The following is a 20,141-nucleotide window of genomic DNA, read 5'->3' as shown; positions in this document are numbered from 1 at the left end:
CCAAAAGTGGAATTGCTGGATCATATGGTAATTCTACTTTCAACTTTTTGAGGGCCTTCCATGCTTGTTTTGCACAGTAGCTGTACCATTTTATACTCCTGCCAGCAGTGCACAGGGTTCCAGTTTCTCCATATCCTCTCCAGCACTTCACTGTTCTCTGTTTCTTGTTAGTAGCCATCTTAGTGGATGTGACGTGGGATTGCTTTGTGGTTTCAGTTTATGTTCCTTCAGGAATTAGTAATGTTGAGCGTCTTCATATGTGCTTATTGTCCATTTGTATATCTTTAAAGAAATGTATATTCAAGTTCTCAGCCCACTTTTTAGTTGGCTAGTTATATTCTTAAGCATAGTTTTAACACAGTCTTTGTCCTCTCTATTTCATGCAAATTGGTAGCTAGATCTAGAGGCTTAATCAGGATTGGACTTGATCTTGGAGCAGCAGAGAGAACAAAAACACATAGTGTCCATGTGTGTGTCTCCTGTACTAGCTGTTGCTGATCATTGACTGGATACATTCATTAAGGGTTGCTATCTGTTGCTATTTCTGTTCTATATTTTTTCCATTTGTTAGTCAAAATACTTTCTCTCATATTCATTACCCTTAGGTATAGGTTATATATATGATAAATGCCTGGTTCTAGCTTTTATTACCAGTTTTCAAAATAATGTGTTGGTTCCCTTGTTATTTAGTCACTAAGTCCTGTCAAACTCTTTTGCAACCCCATGGACTGTAGCCTACCAGGCTCCTCTGTCCATGGGATTTCCCAGGCAAGAATACTAGAGTGGGTTGCCATTTCCTTCTCCAGGGAATCTTCCCAACCCAGGAATTGAACCCGAGTCTCCTGCATTGCAGGCAGATTGTTTACTGTCTGCACCACCAGGGAAGCCCCTTCAAAATGACCTTCAAAAACGACTGTTAAGCTATTTTTGGTTTTTGAATATTTAAGCATATTTGGTGTGTTTATTGTCCTTACTGATGAAGTGTGGCCTCTTTGAGTCCTTTTGTTAGGGTAGTTTTTAATGTTCCTTGCTTTCTAATGGAACAGGATGTTTCAGGCTCCTATACGTTTTCTGTCAAAAGGCTCTGGAGTCACCAGGTTACTTTTATTTTTTTTGCTTTTTAAGAGTCATACTGTTTTGAACACCCATCATCAATGTATCAGAGTATGTGTTTGTCACAGCCTTTTCAGTAGAGTATGTTGTTAGATTTTTAGGCTTTTACCAATTTTATAAGTGAGAAATATTAATTCCATTCTAATTACATTTCTCTGTGAGCAAGGTCTAGCATCTTTTCACATAAGAGCCACTTGCCTTTTTTCCCCTTGTTTTGATAAGTTGCAGTTAGTTTTAATATTTTGACTTTTATGATTTTACTTTGTTTATTGTATTAATTGTATTTTCTGTGTAAAAGTTTTTAAAAGTAAAATGTTTAAAATTTAAATTAAATATACTTGTGAAAGTATGCACTTAATCCTTTGTGATTATATATTCTTTGTGTTCTTCTTGCTTTTAGGCAAGGATAAAAGCCATCAATACATTTTTTGCTAAGAATGGTTATCGATTAATGGATTCTAGTATGTATAGTCAGCCCATTCAAACTCAAGCACAGTATGCCTCACCGGTCTTCATGCAGCCTGTATATAATCCTCACCAACAGTACTCTGTCTATAGTATTGTGCCTCAGTCTTGGTCTCCAAATCCTGCACCTTACTTTGAAACACCACTGGTAAGTAAGATCCTTAGAGAATATATGGTTTTTCACTGAAGCTGAAGTTTGAAGAAATCAGAGTTAAGAGTTCTTGTTTTATTTTGTTTTGTGTTGATGGTGGTTACTTTATAGGCTTTAAATGGTGATACGTATATTTAATACCCCAAATCAATTTAAACATTAAAATTTTCTTTTAGGCTCCCTTTCCCAATGGTAGTTTTGTGAATGGCTTTAATTCACCAGGATCTTATAAAACAAATGCTGCCGCTGCCGCCGCCGCTGCCGCCGCCGCTGCTGCTGTAAATATGGGTCGACCATTCCAAAAAAATCGGTAAGGTATAATATGATAGCTGGAATTGATTGTATACAATTCCCGGTAGTTCTTAGAGTCAGTATGTTAATAGCAATGCTTATTTTCTAACACAATAAAAAGGTCCGGTCCCACCCCCCCCGCCCCCCAAAAAAAGTATGTTAACAATTAATAAACACATTTTTACCTCAGAGTTGATAAAAAGGATTTGGGACTGAGATTATACACCAGTATATATTGACTTTTTTTTTTTTTAAATAATGAGAACAAAAAAAATTTTGTGGTAACAATATAAAATCTGGTTTCTAGGTACCATTTAATGTGTTAAACAACATTTTGTAAACATGAGTTTTTTGATGGTAGAAATGTTAACTGATTTGAGTAATAAATACTGGGAGAGTGAGTTATTTATCATTTTTAAGGATTGACTCGATTTCCACAAACTATGCTGTGCTGAGTCACTCAGTCATGTCCGACTCCTTGCGACCCCAAGGACTGTAGCCCATCAGGCTCCTCTGTCCATGGGATTCTCCAGGCAAGAATACTGGAGTGGGTTGCCATGCCCTCCTCCAGAGGATCTTCCTGACCTAAGGATCAAACCCAGGTCTTCTACATTGTGGGTGGATTCTTTACTGTCTGAGCCACCATGGAAGCCCGTTCTTTACTGAGTCATGTCTAAAGTTCTGTTTTAAGACCTTGATTTGTTATATCACTGTTAATTTTCATAACCCTGTAGATACAGTATTGTGTCTATTTAAGAAATTTGAGAAATAAAAATATTACATATCATGTCCAAAAGCATGTAGCCAGTAGCTTGCAGAGCCAAGGTTTGAGTCCAGGCAGTTTGATTCCAAAGCCTACACTTAAACCATAGTATTCTGAATAAATTATTAAGAACTCCAGAATCTCAGTTGAGATTATAAACTGGTAATCTCAGTAATTTGGTATATAATATGACTTTTGCCAGAGTGTAAGTAACCACAGGAGAAGGGGCTCAGATTTATTTAGTTGTTTAGATTTATTTAGAAGTTCACATCTACTATTTCTCTGCCTTATTTTGTGAGCCTCCTATGTTGTTTTTTGTTTTTAATTATTTCTGTTCAGTAATTTTTTTTTCTTGCCAGAATGAGAATTCTCTTATTTGATTCTTTTTGGCAAGGAGACCACATGTGGGGTATGTTTTTCCAAAATAGCTTTTAGGAACTTAATTCTTTTTTATAAGGTTTTTCTGAAATATGCTTCACTGAAGAAACAAGCCTTCCAGTATTTAAAAAAAAATACTCTTCTCAGTAGATTCTAGAATCATTCATATGTACCACTCTCTAATAGTCACAGATTTTGTACTCACTTTTAACTGACACATTTGGTTTAAACATTTGAACATCTTTGTTGTCGTTCACACCAGGAAGTTTATAGAATCTTAGTTTCCCAATCAGGTATTGAACTTGGGCCCATAGCACTGACAGTGCCAAGTCCTAACCACTGGACCACCAGAGAATTCCCTGAAGGTCACTTTTAAGTGTTTGGAAACTTTTACTATATATACACATTCATAATTGTTTTATGAAGTTTCAAATGAAAACTCTTCATATTCTAAGAATGAAGGATTCTTTATAAACAAAAGATTATTTGTGCTCTTATAAATGACTGTTAGTTTGATACAGTAATAAGAACAAAATTCAGGTAATTGCTAGGACATACGTGTAGAAGTTCAATGAGCCTTAAAACACACCGTGTCCTCTAACCTCCATCCTGTTAAAAAAATTTTTTTTTTTAATTACCATATGCACATAGAGACAGTGATGTTTAAGTCTGGAAAGACCTTTGTTATAGTGTATTCATTTTACAGATGAAGAAACTGAAAGTTGAGGAGGATGGTTATCTTACTAGGGTTACATGGCTTTTTATTAATTAGCAAACCTGAGATTAGTATATTTCTTTTTCTTCTACTATAGCTAGTAAAGTTTTTTTTTTTTTTTTTTTTCTTGAAAATAGTTCCATTAATACAAATGACAGTTTATACTTCCCTTGTGAGGAGATACAGATTTCTTATGATTAGAAATAGTAACTTTGTAGAAATATGTATCTGTTGATTTCATTTTTCTTTGAAGAGGTGAATTTTGCTTTAAGCAGTTAAGTGAAATAGACATCTTGGTTATATGATATGATAGACTAAAAACAGTTTTCAGTAACAACAAAAAGTATTAGTGTTTGCAAATGTTTACCTTAAAAATACGTTACGTGGGTTTATGGTATTCCTTTATTGTCACTTGATGTTTTTATCTGCTTTGCTTTCTTGGCAAAAGAGGTAAAATTGCAATAAGAAAGCCAAGAATGACAGTCAAGACATTCTTGCTTACAAGGAGATGTATCTGTGGTTTTGGAGATATAGATTTAGTGTGATTTTCCTTGTTACTCAAATCTATTTGTGTATAGTTTTATCCATGTATTTGACCAGTGTAGATAGTTACTAATTTTTAGTCACAGAAATAATACACAGATACTTCCTTATAAAAGTGTAGATGTTGCAGATGAACTAGAGCCTGTTGACTACGAACCCAAATCTTGATTTCCATCTTACTTCTAAGAAGTGACCACTGCCAAGCCTTTATTTTTATATATTTAAGTCATTGGTCAAGGAGCAGTTTATACTACTAACCTTGTAACAGCCCAGTGATGATCATAGGACTAACTTTCAGAAATGTGGGCAATTTTCTTCCTTTAGTATTTTACCTTTCTGTCACGTTCCTTCTCGTCTTTTATCACATTTCTTTCATCATCCTTTTTTCCTTTGCCTGGACTTCGATTGTAAGTCCCTCTCTGTGAAGGGAAAGATTATGAGATCTGGGGGCTTTTTAAACCTAGTAACTTGTCTTACTGGGTGTATTGATGCAGTGAGAAGATTTTGGTGATAATTTCTGAACAGATATATAAATAGTATATGTACCTCCTGAGGTCATTTTCAGATCTGATGGATAATATAAATGTTTTGAAAATTAGTTTGTGTTAGTTGACACTGAATTTCATTGCTATTCAGAATCTATTTTGTATCATGTAAGTAATTTTCTGGAAAAGTATCATATATGAGACTTAGCTAAAATTTGTAGCCTGATATTTATGTTTGTTTTAGTAGTAGTACCTTCATTTGTTATATTCTCTAAAGAGTTAGTAGGGTAGCTGAATAACTATGAAAATAGACTAAAAAAATGGAGTGTATAAACTGTAGGGAAGGGGCTAAATGAAAATCTAGTACTTCCTTTTTAAATCTCCTGTAGAGCCAAGATCCTCAGTTACTTGACCTTACTTGAAATATTCTCAGTTTTTAAAAAATAAACTTTATTCATTTATTCTAATTTTGACTGTACTGGGTCTCTCTTGCGGTCTCTCTTTCTCTAGTTGTGGCACATGTGGCCGAAGGCTCTGGAGCACGTGGGCTGAATAGTTGCAATGGCTTACAGGCTTAGTTGCCCCATAGCTTATAGCATCTTAGTTCCCCAACCAGGGCTCGAACCCCTGTCCCCTGCATTGGAATGTGGATTTTTTTTTCTAATTTTATTTTTAATTGGAGGATAATTACTTTACAATATTGTGGTGGTTTCTGCCATATATCAACATATATCAACACACACACACACACACACACACACCCACCCTTGAATCTCCTGGGAGGCAAATTCTTAACCACTGGACCACCCAGGAAGTCCTAAATGTTTCCACTATTAATTAAAACTGCATCCTCTTTCATTTATTGTACCCTAGGTTCATCTGCTTATAGTTGTTAGAGAGTTGAGTACTTACACCTATCATCCAAGGTAAAAGCTACTTTTGTTAGATTTAGGTGGTTTTTGAGTTTGGTTTGGTTTGGTTTGGCTTTTTGTTTCTCATCAGATTTCTTACCTTAATTCATGAAGTCGTGCCAGGCTATTAGTTGCATTATATTTTCCTAGTCATTTGGTCCCACAGTTTTGTTGGATTTTTGAACAACTGTTTGCATTTGGCGAGGGGTGCTTAGTAAGAAGCTTTAATTTTAATATATTTCACTATTTCTTGCTGGTTTTTTTTTTTTTTTTTTTAATTTTCAGTCCCCTAAAAAGCCTTTTTAGACTTTTCCCCCAATTCCCTCATATGATAATTTAATGCTAGAGATTATTGTATGTCGATTTATTCCAATTCTTCCTCCCTTTGGGGGTTTTATTGCCCCATTGAGAATGTATGGCATGGATTCAATGAGCTTCTAGTCTGGCTGATTTAGATATGTCAAAATTGTATCTTGTGCTAAAGAAGTTAGCTGAAATCCTAGTTATATCCTTAATTTTGAGGTGGAAGTAGCTTAATCTTGAAGAACTTTGGATCATTCCCAGATAGCTCCAAACAGCTTTTTTAATGAAAAAATTCTTTGCCTTTTAAAAATAACACATCTGAGACATTAAAGGGTTTACATTTTTACAACATAATGCTTCTGTGTCCAACCTAGTTTATGGAAAATCAGAATACAGCAGAAGGCAGTTTTTAACTTGGCCTATTAAGAATTTCTACCATTAAGAGGAAGGATTTTTCTGTCTTAATTTATTCTTTCGTGTATATGGCCTTATGTTTCTTACAGTGTGAAGACTCATTTTAGGTCAGGTGGTTCAGAACATTCAACAGAGGGCTCTGTGTCGTTGGGGGATGGACCACTGACCAGATCTGGTTCAAGGAACTTTGCAACTGAACGACATAATCCTGCAGTAACAGGGCATCAGGAACAAAGCTACCTTCCAAAAGAAACTCCCACTTTGCAGATGGAACAGAATGGGGACTATGGCAGGGGCAGGTAAGGAAATATGGTAATAAATATGGAAATAATGTGTATGAAAATTCTTTAATCATAATATGAATGTTAGAAGTCCATTATCTAGTGATTTTTTTATTTAATTTTTCATATATAGTTATGCTAAAAAATTTTTTTGTTCACGTAATATGGGTTACTAGTTTTTCATAATTAAGAAATTTAGAATCCCTATAAAGAATATAACTGAGTCAGAGGTTTATAAAAGTTATTCTGAAGTTCTTTACAGTTCACTAAGGAAAGATTACCTTAGAAAGATCTTATGCCACCATAGTTTTAATTTCTGGCAACATGTGAACTGTGGGAATTGGGTTATATAACCTTGTCTACCCTTCCTAAACAAAAAAAACTGAACCCTAATATGCTTCTGATGTGGAGGGAGCACTGCTAATAAAAATAGGACCAGTTTACTTGGTGGTGGTGGTGGTGATAGGTGACGTTTTCTGTAGATCAGCTCAGGATCCTTTCAGAAGAATATATATCTTTTAATAATAAAAGGAGATTTAGGAAGCATAGATACTTAAAACAGAAATTCACCCATCTTTGATAGAACATACACATTTGAAGAAACTTACTGATTTCTCCTTCCTCCCCCACCCCTCACCCTCTTTTATCATTGTTAAAAGGAGAACTCTCTTCAGAGGTCGAAGACGTCGGGAAGATGAAAGGATCCCTGTAAGTTTTTTTTTTTTTTTTTTAACTTACATGTGTTCAGGATTTGTTTGTTTCTTTGTTTTTCTTGTGTGCTTTAGTATGGCATTGACTTCTGGTATGTCTTTCCTCGATTTTGTTTTATTGGTTATAATATTCAGCAAAGATAATTACAGCCTGTTTTTGACCCTGAAATATCCACCATCACCACCACTCATCATCCTTAAAGCACACATGAAGTTAGAGATTTGACTTGTATTGCTCACTTTTTAAAAAAAAAAATTGTTTGCCTAACCTATTCACATGGTTTAAAATAAAATCCATGAAAATATTCCATGTAAAGTTTAATTATTGCTTTATTAATGGAGATTTGAGGAATTTCAATGTTTTAATCTTACAATGCTGTTACAAACGGTGCAGTGATAACCTTGTGTAACCATCACTTCCTGTCTATGCAATAGTATCTGAAGGAAAGTCCCTGCAGGTAAGATTTCTGAGTCACAGTGTAGTAAGTTACTGTGTGATGGCTTTCTGTAGGGTTTGTGTCAATTTTCACTCAGTGAAGAAAGTTCCTATTTGTCCATAGCCTTACAAAGAATATGATTTTTTGCAAATCTAATATAGTATGTGGTTCACTTTTAAAGCTCTGTTGGATGGTATAGGAAATTATTACACTATTTATTAATTGTTACTTAGGGGCAATTCTCTACCTATTGCTGATTTTTATATTTCCCACTTAAGATTTAAAAAAAATTTTTTTTATAGTTCTAGGCAGGTTTTTGAATCCTCACTTAGCTAGCTTCAAATTATTCATATTTTTATTTTTTGAGGTTTGTTCATGGTGAATGTTTGCCATCTCCGAACTGGTCAAAAAGAGTTGAGAAATAAAAATAGTGTAGGAAGCTGGGCATACACACCAAGGAAATCAGAATCGAAAGAGACACGTGTACCCCAGTGTTCATCGCGGCACTGTTTATAATAGCCAGGACATGAAAGCAACCTAGATGTCCATCAGCAGACGAATGGATAAGAAAGCTGTGGTACATATACACAATGGAATATTATTCAGCCATTAGAAAGAATACATTTGAATCAGTTCTAATGAGGTGGATGAAACTGGAGCCTATTATACAGAGTGAAGTAAGCCAGAAAGAAAAGTACCAATACAGTATACTAATGCATATATATGGAATTTAGAAAGATGGTAACGATAGCCCTGTATGCGAGACAGCAAAAGAGACACAGATGTCTAGAACAGTCTTTTAGACTCTGTGGGAGAGGGCGAGGGTGGGATGGTTTGGGAGAATGTGAAATGTATCGCCAGTCCAGATTCGATGCATGATACCGGGTGCTCGGGGCTGGTACACTGGGATGACCCAGAGGGATGGGATGGGGAGGGAGGTGGGAAGGGGGTTCAGGATGGGGAACACATGTACACCCTTGGCGGATTCATGTCAATGTATGGCGAAACCACTACAATTTTATAAAGTAATTAGTCTCCAAAAAATAAATTAATTAATTAAAAAAAAAAACAAACACCAAAAAAAAAAGTGGTGTAGGAGAGCATGGAGGTTTCAAGAAAACACTAGAATTTACATTTATATATGTGTGGAATATAATGCTTTACATGCATAAATAGCAAATTAGTATACATATCTAATAGTATACTATATAGTGTTTGTGTAATATACCTAAAAATATACAGATACCACATGTTTAAGCAGTAAAGAGCAACCAACTTTGAAAGAAAAATAATTGCATTTTAACACAAAGAATAATTTGGGGCAAGCTGTGAACCCTTTAAAAAGTGTGGTTGTTTGCATTTACAGCTTTCTATACCATGGACAGCCTTGAGATTGTAAGGCAAGTTTTTAAAGATATCATTATAGCAGGCCATGTTAATCTTCAAGTGGCCCTGAACAATTGAGAGGAGAGTTAGGTTTGAGGTCTGTTCGATGTGTTGAAAACATCTGGGTCGAGGATTGAAAGGAAAGTAGGCAAACATGCTTTTTTGTAGAAAAGGCAGGGAGGGGATGCCATCGTGCAGTGAGGAGATCTTAGCTAGAGGTGAAATTTAGAATTTATAGACTTACTTGTTGTAATTACAGTTATAAGAATGGATAAGATCATGCAGGGGACTCTGTGCAGACTGATTTGTAAAACAGCAAGAATGGAATCTTGAGGATCATGGTAGCTTTGGGGTTGAAAAATGAATTATTTCATTTTGTTTGAAGTATCCAAGAGAAATCCAAGTGGAGATAGCTAATAGTCAAGTGGATATCTTGGTTTCGGGCAAAGATCTGCTCTGAAAATATTTAAAAGTGTACAACCTAGTGATTTTTGGTAAATTTTCAGAGTTGTGCAACCAAAAATTTTCCAAAAAGTGAAAATTATTGTTTTTAGAGTTGTTTGCACGTAGGTAGTAGTTGAAGCCATGGATAATGGATATCACACAGGGAGAGTTTGTAAAGGCAGTTAGTAATCATACAGAAATCAAAAACCTTCCAAAGAAGTTGACAGGGAAAGAAGAGCACATGCTTGTCAGACCTGAGAATGAAGAGAAAGTATCAGAAGCTAAAGGAAGAATGAGCTCCCATAGGAAAGAATGTTTGCTCTAGTGAGGTCAGTGGGGGAAACCTCAGATTTTGTATTGTGTAAGGTATTGGTGACTTGTCACAGCAGTTTTAGTGATGTGGTACATACAGAGGTGAGGGAGTAGAGGAGAAAATATAACATGTGAGAAGTTTGTCTGAGAATATAGAGTGGGGTAGATGAAAGCAAGATAAGATTCTTAAGGAAGGATATTGTTTTCTCTTGAGACTATGGAAGGAGAAAAGATGCTGGCAAATCTAGATAGTGTAAGGTTTGTTGTTGTTGTTACGGGAGAGGGTATAGCAAATTTAGAAAGCAAAGTATAGCGGAGATTGATTAGAAGGTTTAAGGAAAGTGGCAAAGTTTGCAAAGGAACCAAGAGAAGAAGCTGACTAAGGATGAACTGGACCAATACATTACTGAGAGTTCACCTGAGATGAGAATCTAAGAATTTATAGAGGAAGAGTTCTGTTCATTAGGGTGCAATTTTGTTTGTTTCTACAGCTTTCAGCTTCTGTGGTACAGGGTTAAGGAATGAAATGGACATGTAACCTGTTTTTTGACTTGTGTCTTTTAGAGACCCCATCCTTCAACAGCTGAAGCAAAGGTTCCCACACCAAAGTTTGACTTACTAGCCTCAAATTTTCCTCCTTTACCTGGAAGTTCATCAAGAACCCCAGGTGAACTTGTTTTGGAGAGCAGGATGTCTGATGTTGTTAAGGGTGTCTGCAAAGAAAAGGTAAACACTGAAGCATCGATCTGTATCTTACGGGACCAATTTTTGCCTTTGTTTTCAGGGTTATTATTAGAATTAGAATTTTATTTGTGCTCAGTGCTTACTTCTGCCAGAGTTTTTAATTCATGAGGTTTTTAGCATAATTCGAGTCTTATGCAAAGATTTGTGTTAGAGCTACACAAGGTCAATAAAATGTTTCTTCATATTTGCATGTCTTTGTATCAGTCATCCCAGCTTGGTAGAACTAATTAAGGCAAGCTGAGTGGAAAGTGTTGTTTCAACTTGTGTCATTTCCAATTAACTGATAATGCCAGTGAATTCTAAGTTACTTTGGTAAACTCAGTCTTTCAAATAAATGGAGAGTTGCAGTCAAAAGCTTGGGATAACCCATCCTATAATATTTTTGAGTTTAGCCCTTTATATGCTAAATCTTCATGCCCCACAAATTTTTCTCATTTTCTACCTTTTGTTTCTAACTCAATTTTATTTTTAAGAGTATATGTACATAATATATCTGGGCTTTTAAAGAAAAAGTGTCCCTTGAATCCACTTTCAACTCTAGCTTTTTCTCCTCATATTTATCCTTGTATTTCTAATTTAACATGTTTATACTACTACTTCTTGACTATTCATTTTTAGATGTTGTCTATTAACTTTACACTCTAGAAGCTAAGGGTTTAACTCTCTTAAACCGATGCGCTTTATCCTCCCAGTATATTGTATTTCGTCATATCTGTGATGCCATCAGTTAAAGGATGCCCCGTTATTTTGGTATCACTAAGAAAAAAAGACACTGCCAGTTAAAGTAGGTCATGCCATCATTTATGAGTCATATCTCAATATTGCATCTTTTTTTTCCCCCATAACTGAGCATCATGCTAATGCTAAGTCGCTTCAGTCGTGTCCGACTCTGTGTGACCCCGTAGACGGCAGCCCACCAGGCTCTGCCGTCTCTGGGATCCTCCAGGCAAGAATACTGGAGTGGGTTGCCATTTCCTTCTCCAGTGCATGAAAGTGAAAAGTGAAAGTGAAGCCACTCATTCGTGTCTCACTCTTAGCGACCCCATGGGCTGCAGCCTACCAGGCTCCTCCGTCCATGGGATTTGCCAGGCAAGAGTACTGGAGTGGTGTGCCATTGCCCTCTCTGAACTGAGCCTCATAGGGTACTGTTATTATGTTTCCTTTCTTATACTCTGCACAGCTGTGTTCCTGGGACTTCACCAGCATCCTAAGAATCCTCTTTGGTAGATCCCTTCTTCTTACTCTTGCTTGACTTTCCCATTTTATGGTCAGTCAGATCTTCCTAGGCTTCCTTTATAAGAGGTTTTTAGTATAAATGTTTTGAGATCTTGCATTCTAAAAATGTTTTTCGGTTCTCAAGCTTGACCAGTAGCTTTTTACTGTAGAATTCTTTATTAGAAATTGCTTTCCCTCAGAATTTTTAAGGTATTTTACAGTCTTTTTTTAAATTATGTAATTCTGTTATTTTGTAGTTGTTTAAATGGTAAAGAATCTGCCTGCATTGCAGGAGACCTGGGTTCACTCCCTGGATAAGGAAATGGCAATCCACTTCCCATATCTTGCCTGGAGAATTCCATGGACAGAGGAGCCTGGTGGGCTGCAGTCCATGGGGTTGCAAAGAGTCAAACACAACTGAGCAACTAACACTTTGACTTTGACTCACTGATTCTAAGATAGATTTTTTTTTTTTTAAACATTTTCACCTTTGAAAATTATGCTGTCTTACAATTAAAATCTATTGTAGTTTTAGTGGCAGTGTTTTTTCTTAGTAGTATATAAACTAATCGGTATGTTTTACACTTCTCAGATTTGGTGAGGTGTGATACATAGACCTGTTGGTTGCCTGGTGGTGCTAGTGGTAAAGAACCTGCCTGCCAGTGCAGGAGACACAGGAGGCTTGGGTTTGATCCCTGGGTCAGGAAGATCCCCTGGAGAAGGAAATGACAACCTGCTCCAGTGTTCTTGCCTAGAGAATCCCTTGGACAGAGGGGCCTGGTGGGGTACAGTCCACAAGATCACAAAAAGTTGGACATGCACACATCTCATTTCAGGGGTGTGTTGGAGACATCTCATCAGAAACTGCTACATGACTGCTCTGCTCAGAAAATCTAATTCCAGTGATACACAGATACATTTTTAAAGAATAACAATAAAGTGTACTTCTTGTAATTCTAACCCACAAATGTGAGATAAACACTTAATTTGATACTGGACCTTGTATGTCAGATTTCTGATTTTCTTGTTTGGCTTTTCTAATTTTCGTCTTTTACTTGTCTGTATTTTCTACAAAGTTTTTCTGAATGTTACCTTTAAAACCTATTGTGAAATTTTTTAAAATTTTAATCTCATACCCCTAAAAATTTATTGAAATTTTGTCAGTCGATTTTAATTTCTTAGGGGTCTTTCTAGTTTTTCTTTCTTTATACTTGTAGTAAAATACATGTAACGTAAAATTTATCATCTTAACCATGATAAATGTGTCGCTCACATCCCGCTCTTCCCTTAGCCCCTGGCAACCAGCATTCTGCTTTGTGTCTGAATTTGACTATTCTAGGCACCTCATATATGTGGAATCAAACAATATTTGTCTTTTTGTGACTGGCTTATTTCACTTAGCATAATGTCCTCATGGACCATTCTTTGTTTTAGTGTGTATCAGTGCTTCATTCCTTCACTGTGCGGTGATATTCCATTGGATAGATATATACCACGTTTTGTTCATCCACTCACCAGCTGAATATTTAGCTTGTTCACTTTTTGGCTATTATGAATAATGGTACTGTGAACATTTGTATTAAAATTTTTATATAGACATATGTTTTCTCTTAGATTTTTAACTGAATAGAATTGCTCTGTTTTAACAGAGCAGCTGCATATTTTACATTTCCGTCCTCAATGTTTGAGAATCCCAATATCTACATACCATCACTAACATTTGTTATCTGTCTGTCTTACTGATTATAGCTATCCTAGGTGAGTGTGAAGTGGTTTCTCATTGTAGTTTTGATTTGCATTTCCCTATTGGATAATTGTGTCAAACTTTTCATGCATGTTCTTATTGGCCATGTTTATCGTCTTTGGAGAAGTATCTATATAAATTCAATTTTTAAATATGTTTCCACTTTAAGGATAATGAAGAGTTCAGAGTTAGCTGCCCAGTGCCTGCAGAAGATGGACAGACAGACTGCACCTCTGCCCAGCAACTCAGTATGAGCCCCAGTCCCCCATGTACAGCTGAGCTTTCTGCATTAAGGTACACGTTTCAATGCAGATGATCTTTCACATTAAGATTACTTTTGCATCTGGTCATTTGCTCAGCTGTTTCTTTGTGCTATATTCTAAGCCTAATGTCAAGTTCTTTTTTTGGTAGCACAACTCAGCCTGAAAAGGATCTAGTAGAGGATTCCACTGTTCAGAAGGATGTTCCCAGCCAGCCAACAGTACCAGTTTCTTCCCCAAGTACTGCAAAGCCATCGAGAACAAATACTGCTTCACCATGTAATAGTAACATAAGTGCGGCTGTAGCTGTGGCCCTGCAGGTAACTTGATAAATTTAGTTTATGTGAGAATAAAACAATAGGTTAAATAATGAGAAATTTTATTTTTCATGGAACTCTGCTAGAGCAGAGTCATTTGGAAATAGCCCAAACTGGGGCTGGCTGCCTGCATCAAAAAAGAGTTTAAAGTCAATCTGAAGAAAAGGGAAAATTTAACCTTGTTGAGGGAATGAAGAAATTACTGTCATTATTTCCAATCATTATGGTTAAGTGAAGCTTACTTTTCTTGGTAACTGTCTTTTTTGGCTTTGAGCCTCTTGAAATTCTTTCTATATAATGCTTAACAAATCTATGAAACCCTTGAGGGGCCACTGCCATCTTTATTAAGTTTCCAGAATCATTTTTATAAATTTGAAAAATACAGAAATGCAGAGGGGGTCGGGTAAGAACACATAGAATTTAGCCATAAGTCTTTCATTTATTGCTATAACTGTCCATTTTTGGTACAGCTCTTTCTTTTTTCTAGGTTAAGAACATTTTACCTTGTCATTTAATAACAAAAGTAATAATAGAATAGCAGCTGCCAGTTTTTGGATGCATTCTTTATGCTAGGATCAGAGCTACAGTCTTTTTGCATGCTTTGGCCCATTCTCACAGTATCCCTGTTCTCCTTTTCAGATGAGGTAGTTAAGACTTTATCATTATTGGTTTCCAGATGCTCTCCTGAGATTTTTGCAGTCTCTCTCAGGATTCTTAGCCAGGGAAGAGAGAATGGAACCATTGTATTTCATCATCATTATTAATTTAATCTGTTTTTCCTTGTTAGACGCTTAGGTTCCAGTTTTTTGCATCACTATAAACAGTGCTGACTTGTATATCCTTCACATAAATATTTCAAGTGAAATTATTGTATCATACGTAAATTGCTAGGACTTTTTAATTATATTCAAAAAGTGTTTTTAATTGTACCAATACACCAATATACTTTAATAGCAATTTGTATGAGATTGCCTATTGCCCTTTCTTTACTGATTTCTTGTGGTTGACACTATTCTTTTTGAACTCTATCACTTAGAGTGTATGTACCATAAACGTTTTTGTTTCTCTACTTCAAAGGAACCTCGAAAGCTCAGTTATGCTGAAGTGTGCCAGAAGCCCCCTAAAGAGCCAGCTCCAGCTCTTGCGCAGCCACTGAGAGAGCTGCGCTCCAATGCAGTATCTCCCACCAAAAATGAAGAGAATGGAGCTCCTGAGAAGTCATTTGAGAAACAACACGAGAAGCCAGAAGCAAGGGCTAGTAAGGATTACTCTGGCTTCCGAGGCAATGCCATTCCCAGGGGAGCAGCTGGAAAAATCAGGGAACAGAGACGCCAGTTTGGCCATAGGTCTATACCTCAGGGAGTGACTCGACGTAATGGCAAAGAGCAATATGTGCCACCCAGATCACCAAAGTAAAAAACAAAACGAAAACTATTCAAAACCTTCTCTCTCTTCCCATTAAACTTGAGCCGTGGCTATACTGAACTGTTTTGGAGGGGAGGGGGTGGCCAGGAAGGAAGCAAGAGCAAGTGCATCCTTAAATCATTACGGATTTTGGAGTTGTGAGCAGTAGAATCCCAAAATTCATCTCTAAAGTGATTTTAAAATGCTGGAGGATTCCAATCAGTATAAATATATATATATATATGTATACATATATAAAAATATAATTTTTCTATTTTTGTTTTTGATTTTAATTTGCAGAGATCTTCTGCCTGGAATCAATTTTGAGGGTTCAGATTTAGCTTGGGAAAAAAACATATTACACATCCTTCAGTAGGAGACGAGGGATTGAGAGAAAATATTTTTTGAAGAAGCATTTCTGTAAAATTAGAAATTAATTTTTTTAATCTATTTAAAGTTTGGCTTGGAGAATGCCATTTCTGCCTATATGGCCTTGTGTTGCAAAACAGATCAGTGGCTGGGGTGCCTGTTGTGGTGTGAGTGTGTGCAAGTGTGATTGAAGCCAAATCTGTTGTCAAGTTAGTAAATGATTTGAAAACTGAATGTAATACTTGAGTAGATTTTTTTTCCAGTTTGAAATTTAGTCTGTCTTTTCAACCTTACTAATACTTCATTCAACAAGCTGTTAAACTCTGATTGTACTTAGAGATATGACTACCAATCAATTTGAAATTCAAGGAAAGAATGGGGGTTATTCAAAAAATTGCAATTTTGTGGTAGATCTGAGTGGGTGGGTCAAACGGAGTTCAGAGGTTTAAGCAGCCCTGTGATTCTCCCCAGCCCCCTAAAATAGGAAACAGTTTTCTTTTGTTAACTTCATTTGTACTCTCAGTTCTTTGACTACCCACCCCCAAAAGCAAAAAATAACCAACCAACTATAGAATTGTATGTTTCTAACTTCCTTTATCAGTCTAGTCAAATCATAACTGTTCTAAATTTCTGACTTGAACATTGAAGTATTTTACTCTTCTGGTCATGTATTTAGAACTTAGATCCCAGAATGGTAGGGCAGGCTGACCCTACAATAATTTATTTGTTAGTGTTAAAGATGAAACGTCGTAGCCAACTCTTAAAGTGTTAAATAGTGTAGACATTAAAAGAAATTTCTTTTTAAAGGCTTAATTTGGGGACTTTTTTCTGTTTACAATGTATTTATCACCTCCTTTCTTTCTCTTTCTCAAAAAAAAAAAAAAGTTTGGAATTCACAGAAACAGAGCCAGCAAGTTACAAAATTTTTGAGTTAATGAGTTAGAAAGATAATTAAAATTAACATAATTTCTCAGTGAATACAGTTGTAACTCTTATATGAAATAGGCAAGTTTACATGCTGGTGTTTAGAAAATGGCTAAAAAATCAAAAACCATTGCATTAATCTGTTTTAAGTCATACCATATTCAGAGTTCTGTGTTTTCTCTTTAGGGATGGTTTGTGATAGTAATAACTGTCCCTTATGTTAGTGAATTACATTTGTACAAACTGAAACTGTAAATTGTGAACACTGGAAAGCACCATTGTGACATAGAATAAACATCTTAGTAATATATTAAAATGAATGTAAATGGAGGTTAAAATTACATTACTGTGAAACTCATCTTCCAACTCTAAGTTAACCTTTGGAAATTTGTATTAATAGGTAATTGTTCAGAGCTTTGAAAACACTGCACATTTCTGTACAATCCAGAATTATCACTTCTTTGTAACTTATTATTCAGCTTGGCAATTGCTTTTGATTTGGTGGATTGATAACATGATATAATATATTTAAGCAGTTCGAAGCTATTCATTTCTACACACTATTTTCTACTAAATGAAACATACAATAAAACTACCTGTGTTGAAATTTGGGGGAAGTTTAGGTCCTTTAAAGAAAAAAAGAAGTATTAATAATCATTGACTACATCTATGATAAAAGTGCTTATTTTGGTTTACTTAGATAATGCTGCAGCTGGTGGAATGATAAGCATTTAAAGTGTTAACACTCTGTGAATGCATTGGATTTAAGAGAATAAACATTTTATAAAAATCACTTGGTAAGGATTATAAACTTAATTATTGCACTTAGATGAAACTTTTTTTTTTACAATGTGTCACATAAATAGGCCTTTATTGTTTGTATCCTTGTGTGTCTTACTGTTAGTCTACCTAACTTCTAAAAACTAAATGTTTTAATTGATACACAAGACAAAAGAGTTCTTTAAGAAAGCAAGTGTGTTCTTGCTTTTTCCAAGAATGTTATTGAAAGTAGAAATTTTAAAACATGACCATTTAAAAATTTCTTATTAAATACAGTGTTTTAACTTAATTTGCCCTCATTACAGCTAATAGTTTCCATTTTGATGGGATGTATAGGGAAGAATAATGTGTGTGTGTATGTGTGTGTGTGTATATATATATATAATATATATATTCACAGTATGTATTTAGCATTTATTTTATTACATCAGATTAAGGTCTGTACCTAAATGATGCCTGTGAGTTGTGTGAAACTGATGGTATTTTTGTCCGACGTTACTCTGTAAACTGATGAGGGTTGGGCATTCATTGTAGTTTTAACTATTTATTTGGTTCTTTAGAAGGCAGAATTTAAATGTCTAGAGTTTCTCTTCATTCTTATGACTTAACACTTCCTTGGGTTGTTGAAGGGTAAAAGTAGATACAAATGATAATTGAGTGTGTGGTACAGTGATCTTCTGCTATATATAGTTCTTAAGGTATGAGGAGAAGAGTTATACAAGTTCATCACCTTGCACTTCATAGAGAAGCTATATAGAGATGGCAAAATCTGCCTCCATTTTCTATCCAGATAATTAAGATTTTCATGTTATCTAGGCCTGTCTTTAATCTGAGTAATTTCATTTTTGCAAATACACTGGCATTTAAAGGAATGATCCATCTAAATTTTTTTCAACTGGATTTTAGAAGAAGATATGATCTTTCAGTGATATGGTTTTATTGTTATCATATGTGTTCAATTTGCATGTGATCAAATGACATGCAGATTTATTTATTTTGGGTTCCTAAAAATTAAGGTAGCTTGAATATTGTTTTACATTCCTTTTTCTTTTTTAAATAACCAGGATGGCTTTGGAGAAGGCTTCATGAGAGTATTAGCATCTGCTGGAGCAGAAAATAGTATTTAAAAGTCACTGAACACGTTCTAAAGTTTTATTAGTTGTGACATTAATATGTAATCTTTTGGCTTAAATGTCCACTGTTTTTTTACTTTGACACCGTTAAACAGTACTGGGCTTAAGTTTCTGATATATATATTGGCCATGTATATTAACCATATTTTTAAAGTACTGTTTTTGTTTTTACAGAAAAGGTAAAATGCGAAAGTATGTTCCTTTTGAGGGATTTTTATAAATTCTTAACTACAATTTATGGCGTTCTTTCATAACTTTTTACATTTCTTTACAATTTGGTGGCCATTAATTTAACCTAGGGCTTTTTGGTGTATGCTAATTTAACTAGTCTGAGATTTCAAGAAGAAATATAGACATTTCAGCCCTCATTAATTGAGAATATTTTAAGAAGTTAAAAGAGAATTTGTTTTCAAGTTGAGTGTATTTTCTTTTAAAAGCCACCTGATTGTTAAATAGTTTCAATTTTATTGTTAAAAGCTGCAAATTTTTGAGTAGACGGTTTCTAAAAGTACAAGTGAGATACCAATAAGGCTGTGTATAAAATGGTTTTACTTTCAGTTATGCAGCACAAAATACTGATTAGTATAAGAAACAATCTGCATCATTATTGGGTTTTGTTTTTTTGGTTTTTGCTTGATTCTGGTGTCCTTTGAGTGACATCTCGTAAATGTTTGGGCTTGGGAGTCAGAACCAGTTATCTGGCTTCTCTTGTTCATTGCTTAGGTTTGTTCTTGTTGTCCAAACTGCCCCCCCAGCACCCCCTGACATGTGCATATGCTCATGCATATTATGTTAAAATGAGTACATCCTTGTATTTGTATTTTTGTTTTCAACATTGCCAAGGTGCTATCGGAAATTAAAATAACACAAAATTAGAAAAAATAAAATTATTAAAAAGCAGGACTGGTTTCCTTTTCTCCAGGTGGCTTATATCTAACGACTGCTTGTATTTACTTGCTGATTACTTTTCATGTTGCCCACTCTAGTTCTGTTCTGATTTCAGCTGTTGGTTTCTTTGTGTGTGTGGAGGGGTGGGGCTTGAAGTGGATTGTGTGATACTTCATCTGCAAAGTGAGAGAGTAAAAAGCTAGAAGATTCAGCTCTGTGATTCTGGGGTTTTATTCTTTTAGTGTCAGAAGCAGTTATTGA

At 35.3% G+C, this 20,141-nt stretch overlaps 1 protein-coding gene across 7 annotated transcripts in view; it reads left to right on the top strand.

The window, feature by feature from the left end:
* The window catches only part of LARP4 (La ribonucleoprotein 4), a 75,440-nt gene extending 55,548 nt beyond the window's left edge, over positions 1-19,892 (top strand). For 4 of the 7 annotated variants that reach the window (XM_059886609.1, XM_024992004.2, XM_024992005.2 and 1 more), the window contains 8 exons: positions 1,514-1,726; positions 1,906-2,039; positions 6,622-6,831; positions 7,473-7,521; positions 10,667-10,828; positions 13,975-14,099; positions 14,217-14,385; positions 15,460-19,892. In XM_059886609.1, the coding sequence (XP_059742592.1) occupies positions 1,514-1,726; positions 1,906-2,039; positions 6,622-6,831; positions 7,473-7,521; positions 10,667-10,828; positions 13,975-14,099; positions 14,217-14,385; positions 15,460-15,798 (1,401 nt within the window). In that variant the 3' untranslated portion in view covers positions 15,799-19,892. 7 annotated transcript variants of the gene reach the window in all.
* The last annotated feature ends 249 nt before the right edge of the window (positions 19,893-20,141 follow it).

Source organism: Bos taurus, chromosome 5, assembly GCF_002263795.3.
Source record: "Bos taurus isolate L1 Dominette 01449 registration number 42190680 breed Hereford chromosome 5, ARS-UCD2.0, whole genome shotgun sequence".
Taxonomy (NCBI): domain Eukaryota; kingdom Metazoa; phylum Chordata; class Mammalia; order Artiodactyla; family Bovidae; genus Bos; species Bos taurus.
The sequence above is the reverse complement of the archived record's forward strand: the minus strand, read 5'-3'. Positions and strand labels throughout refer to the sequence as shown.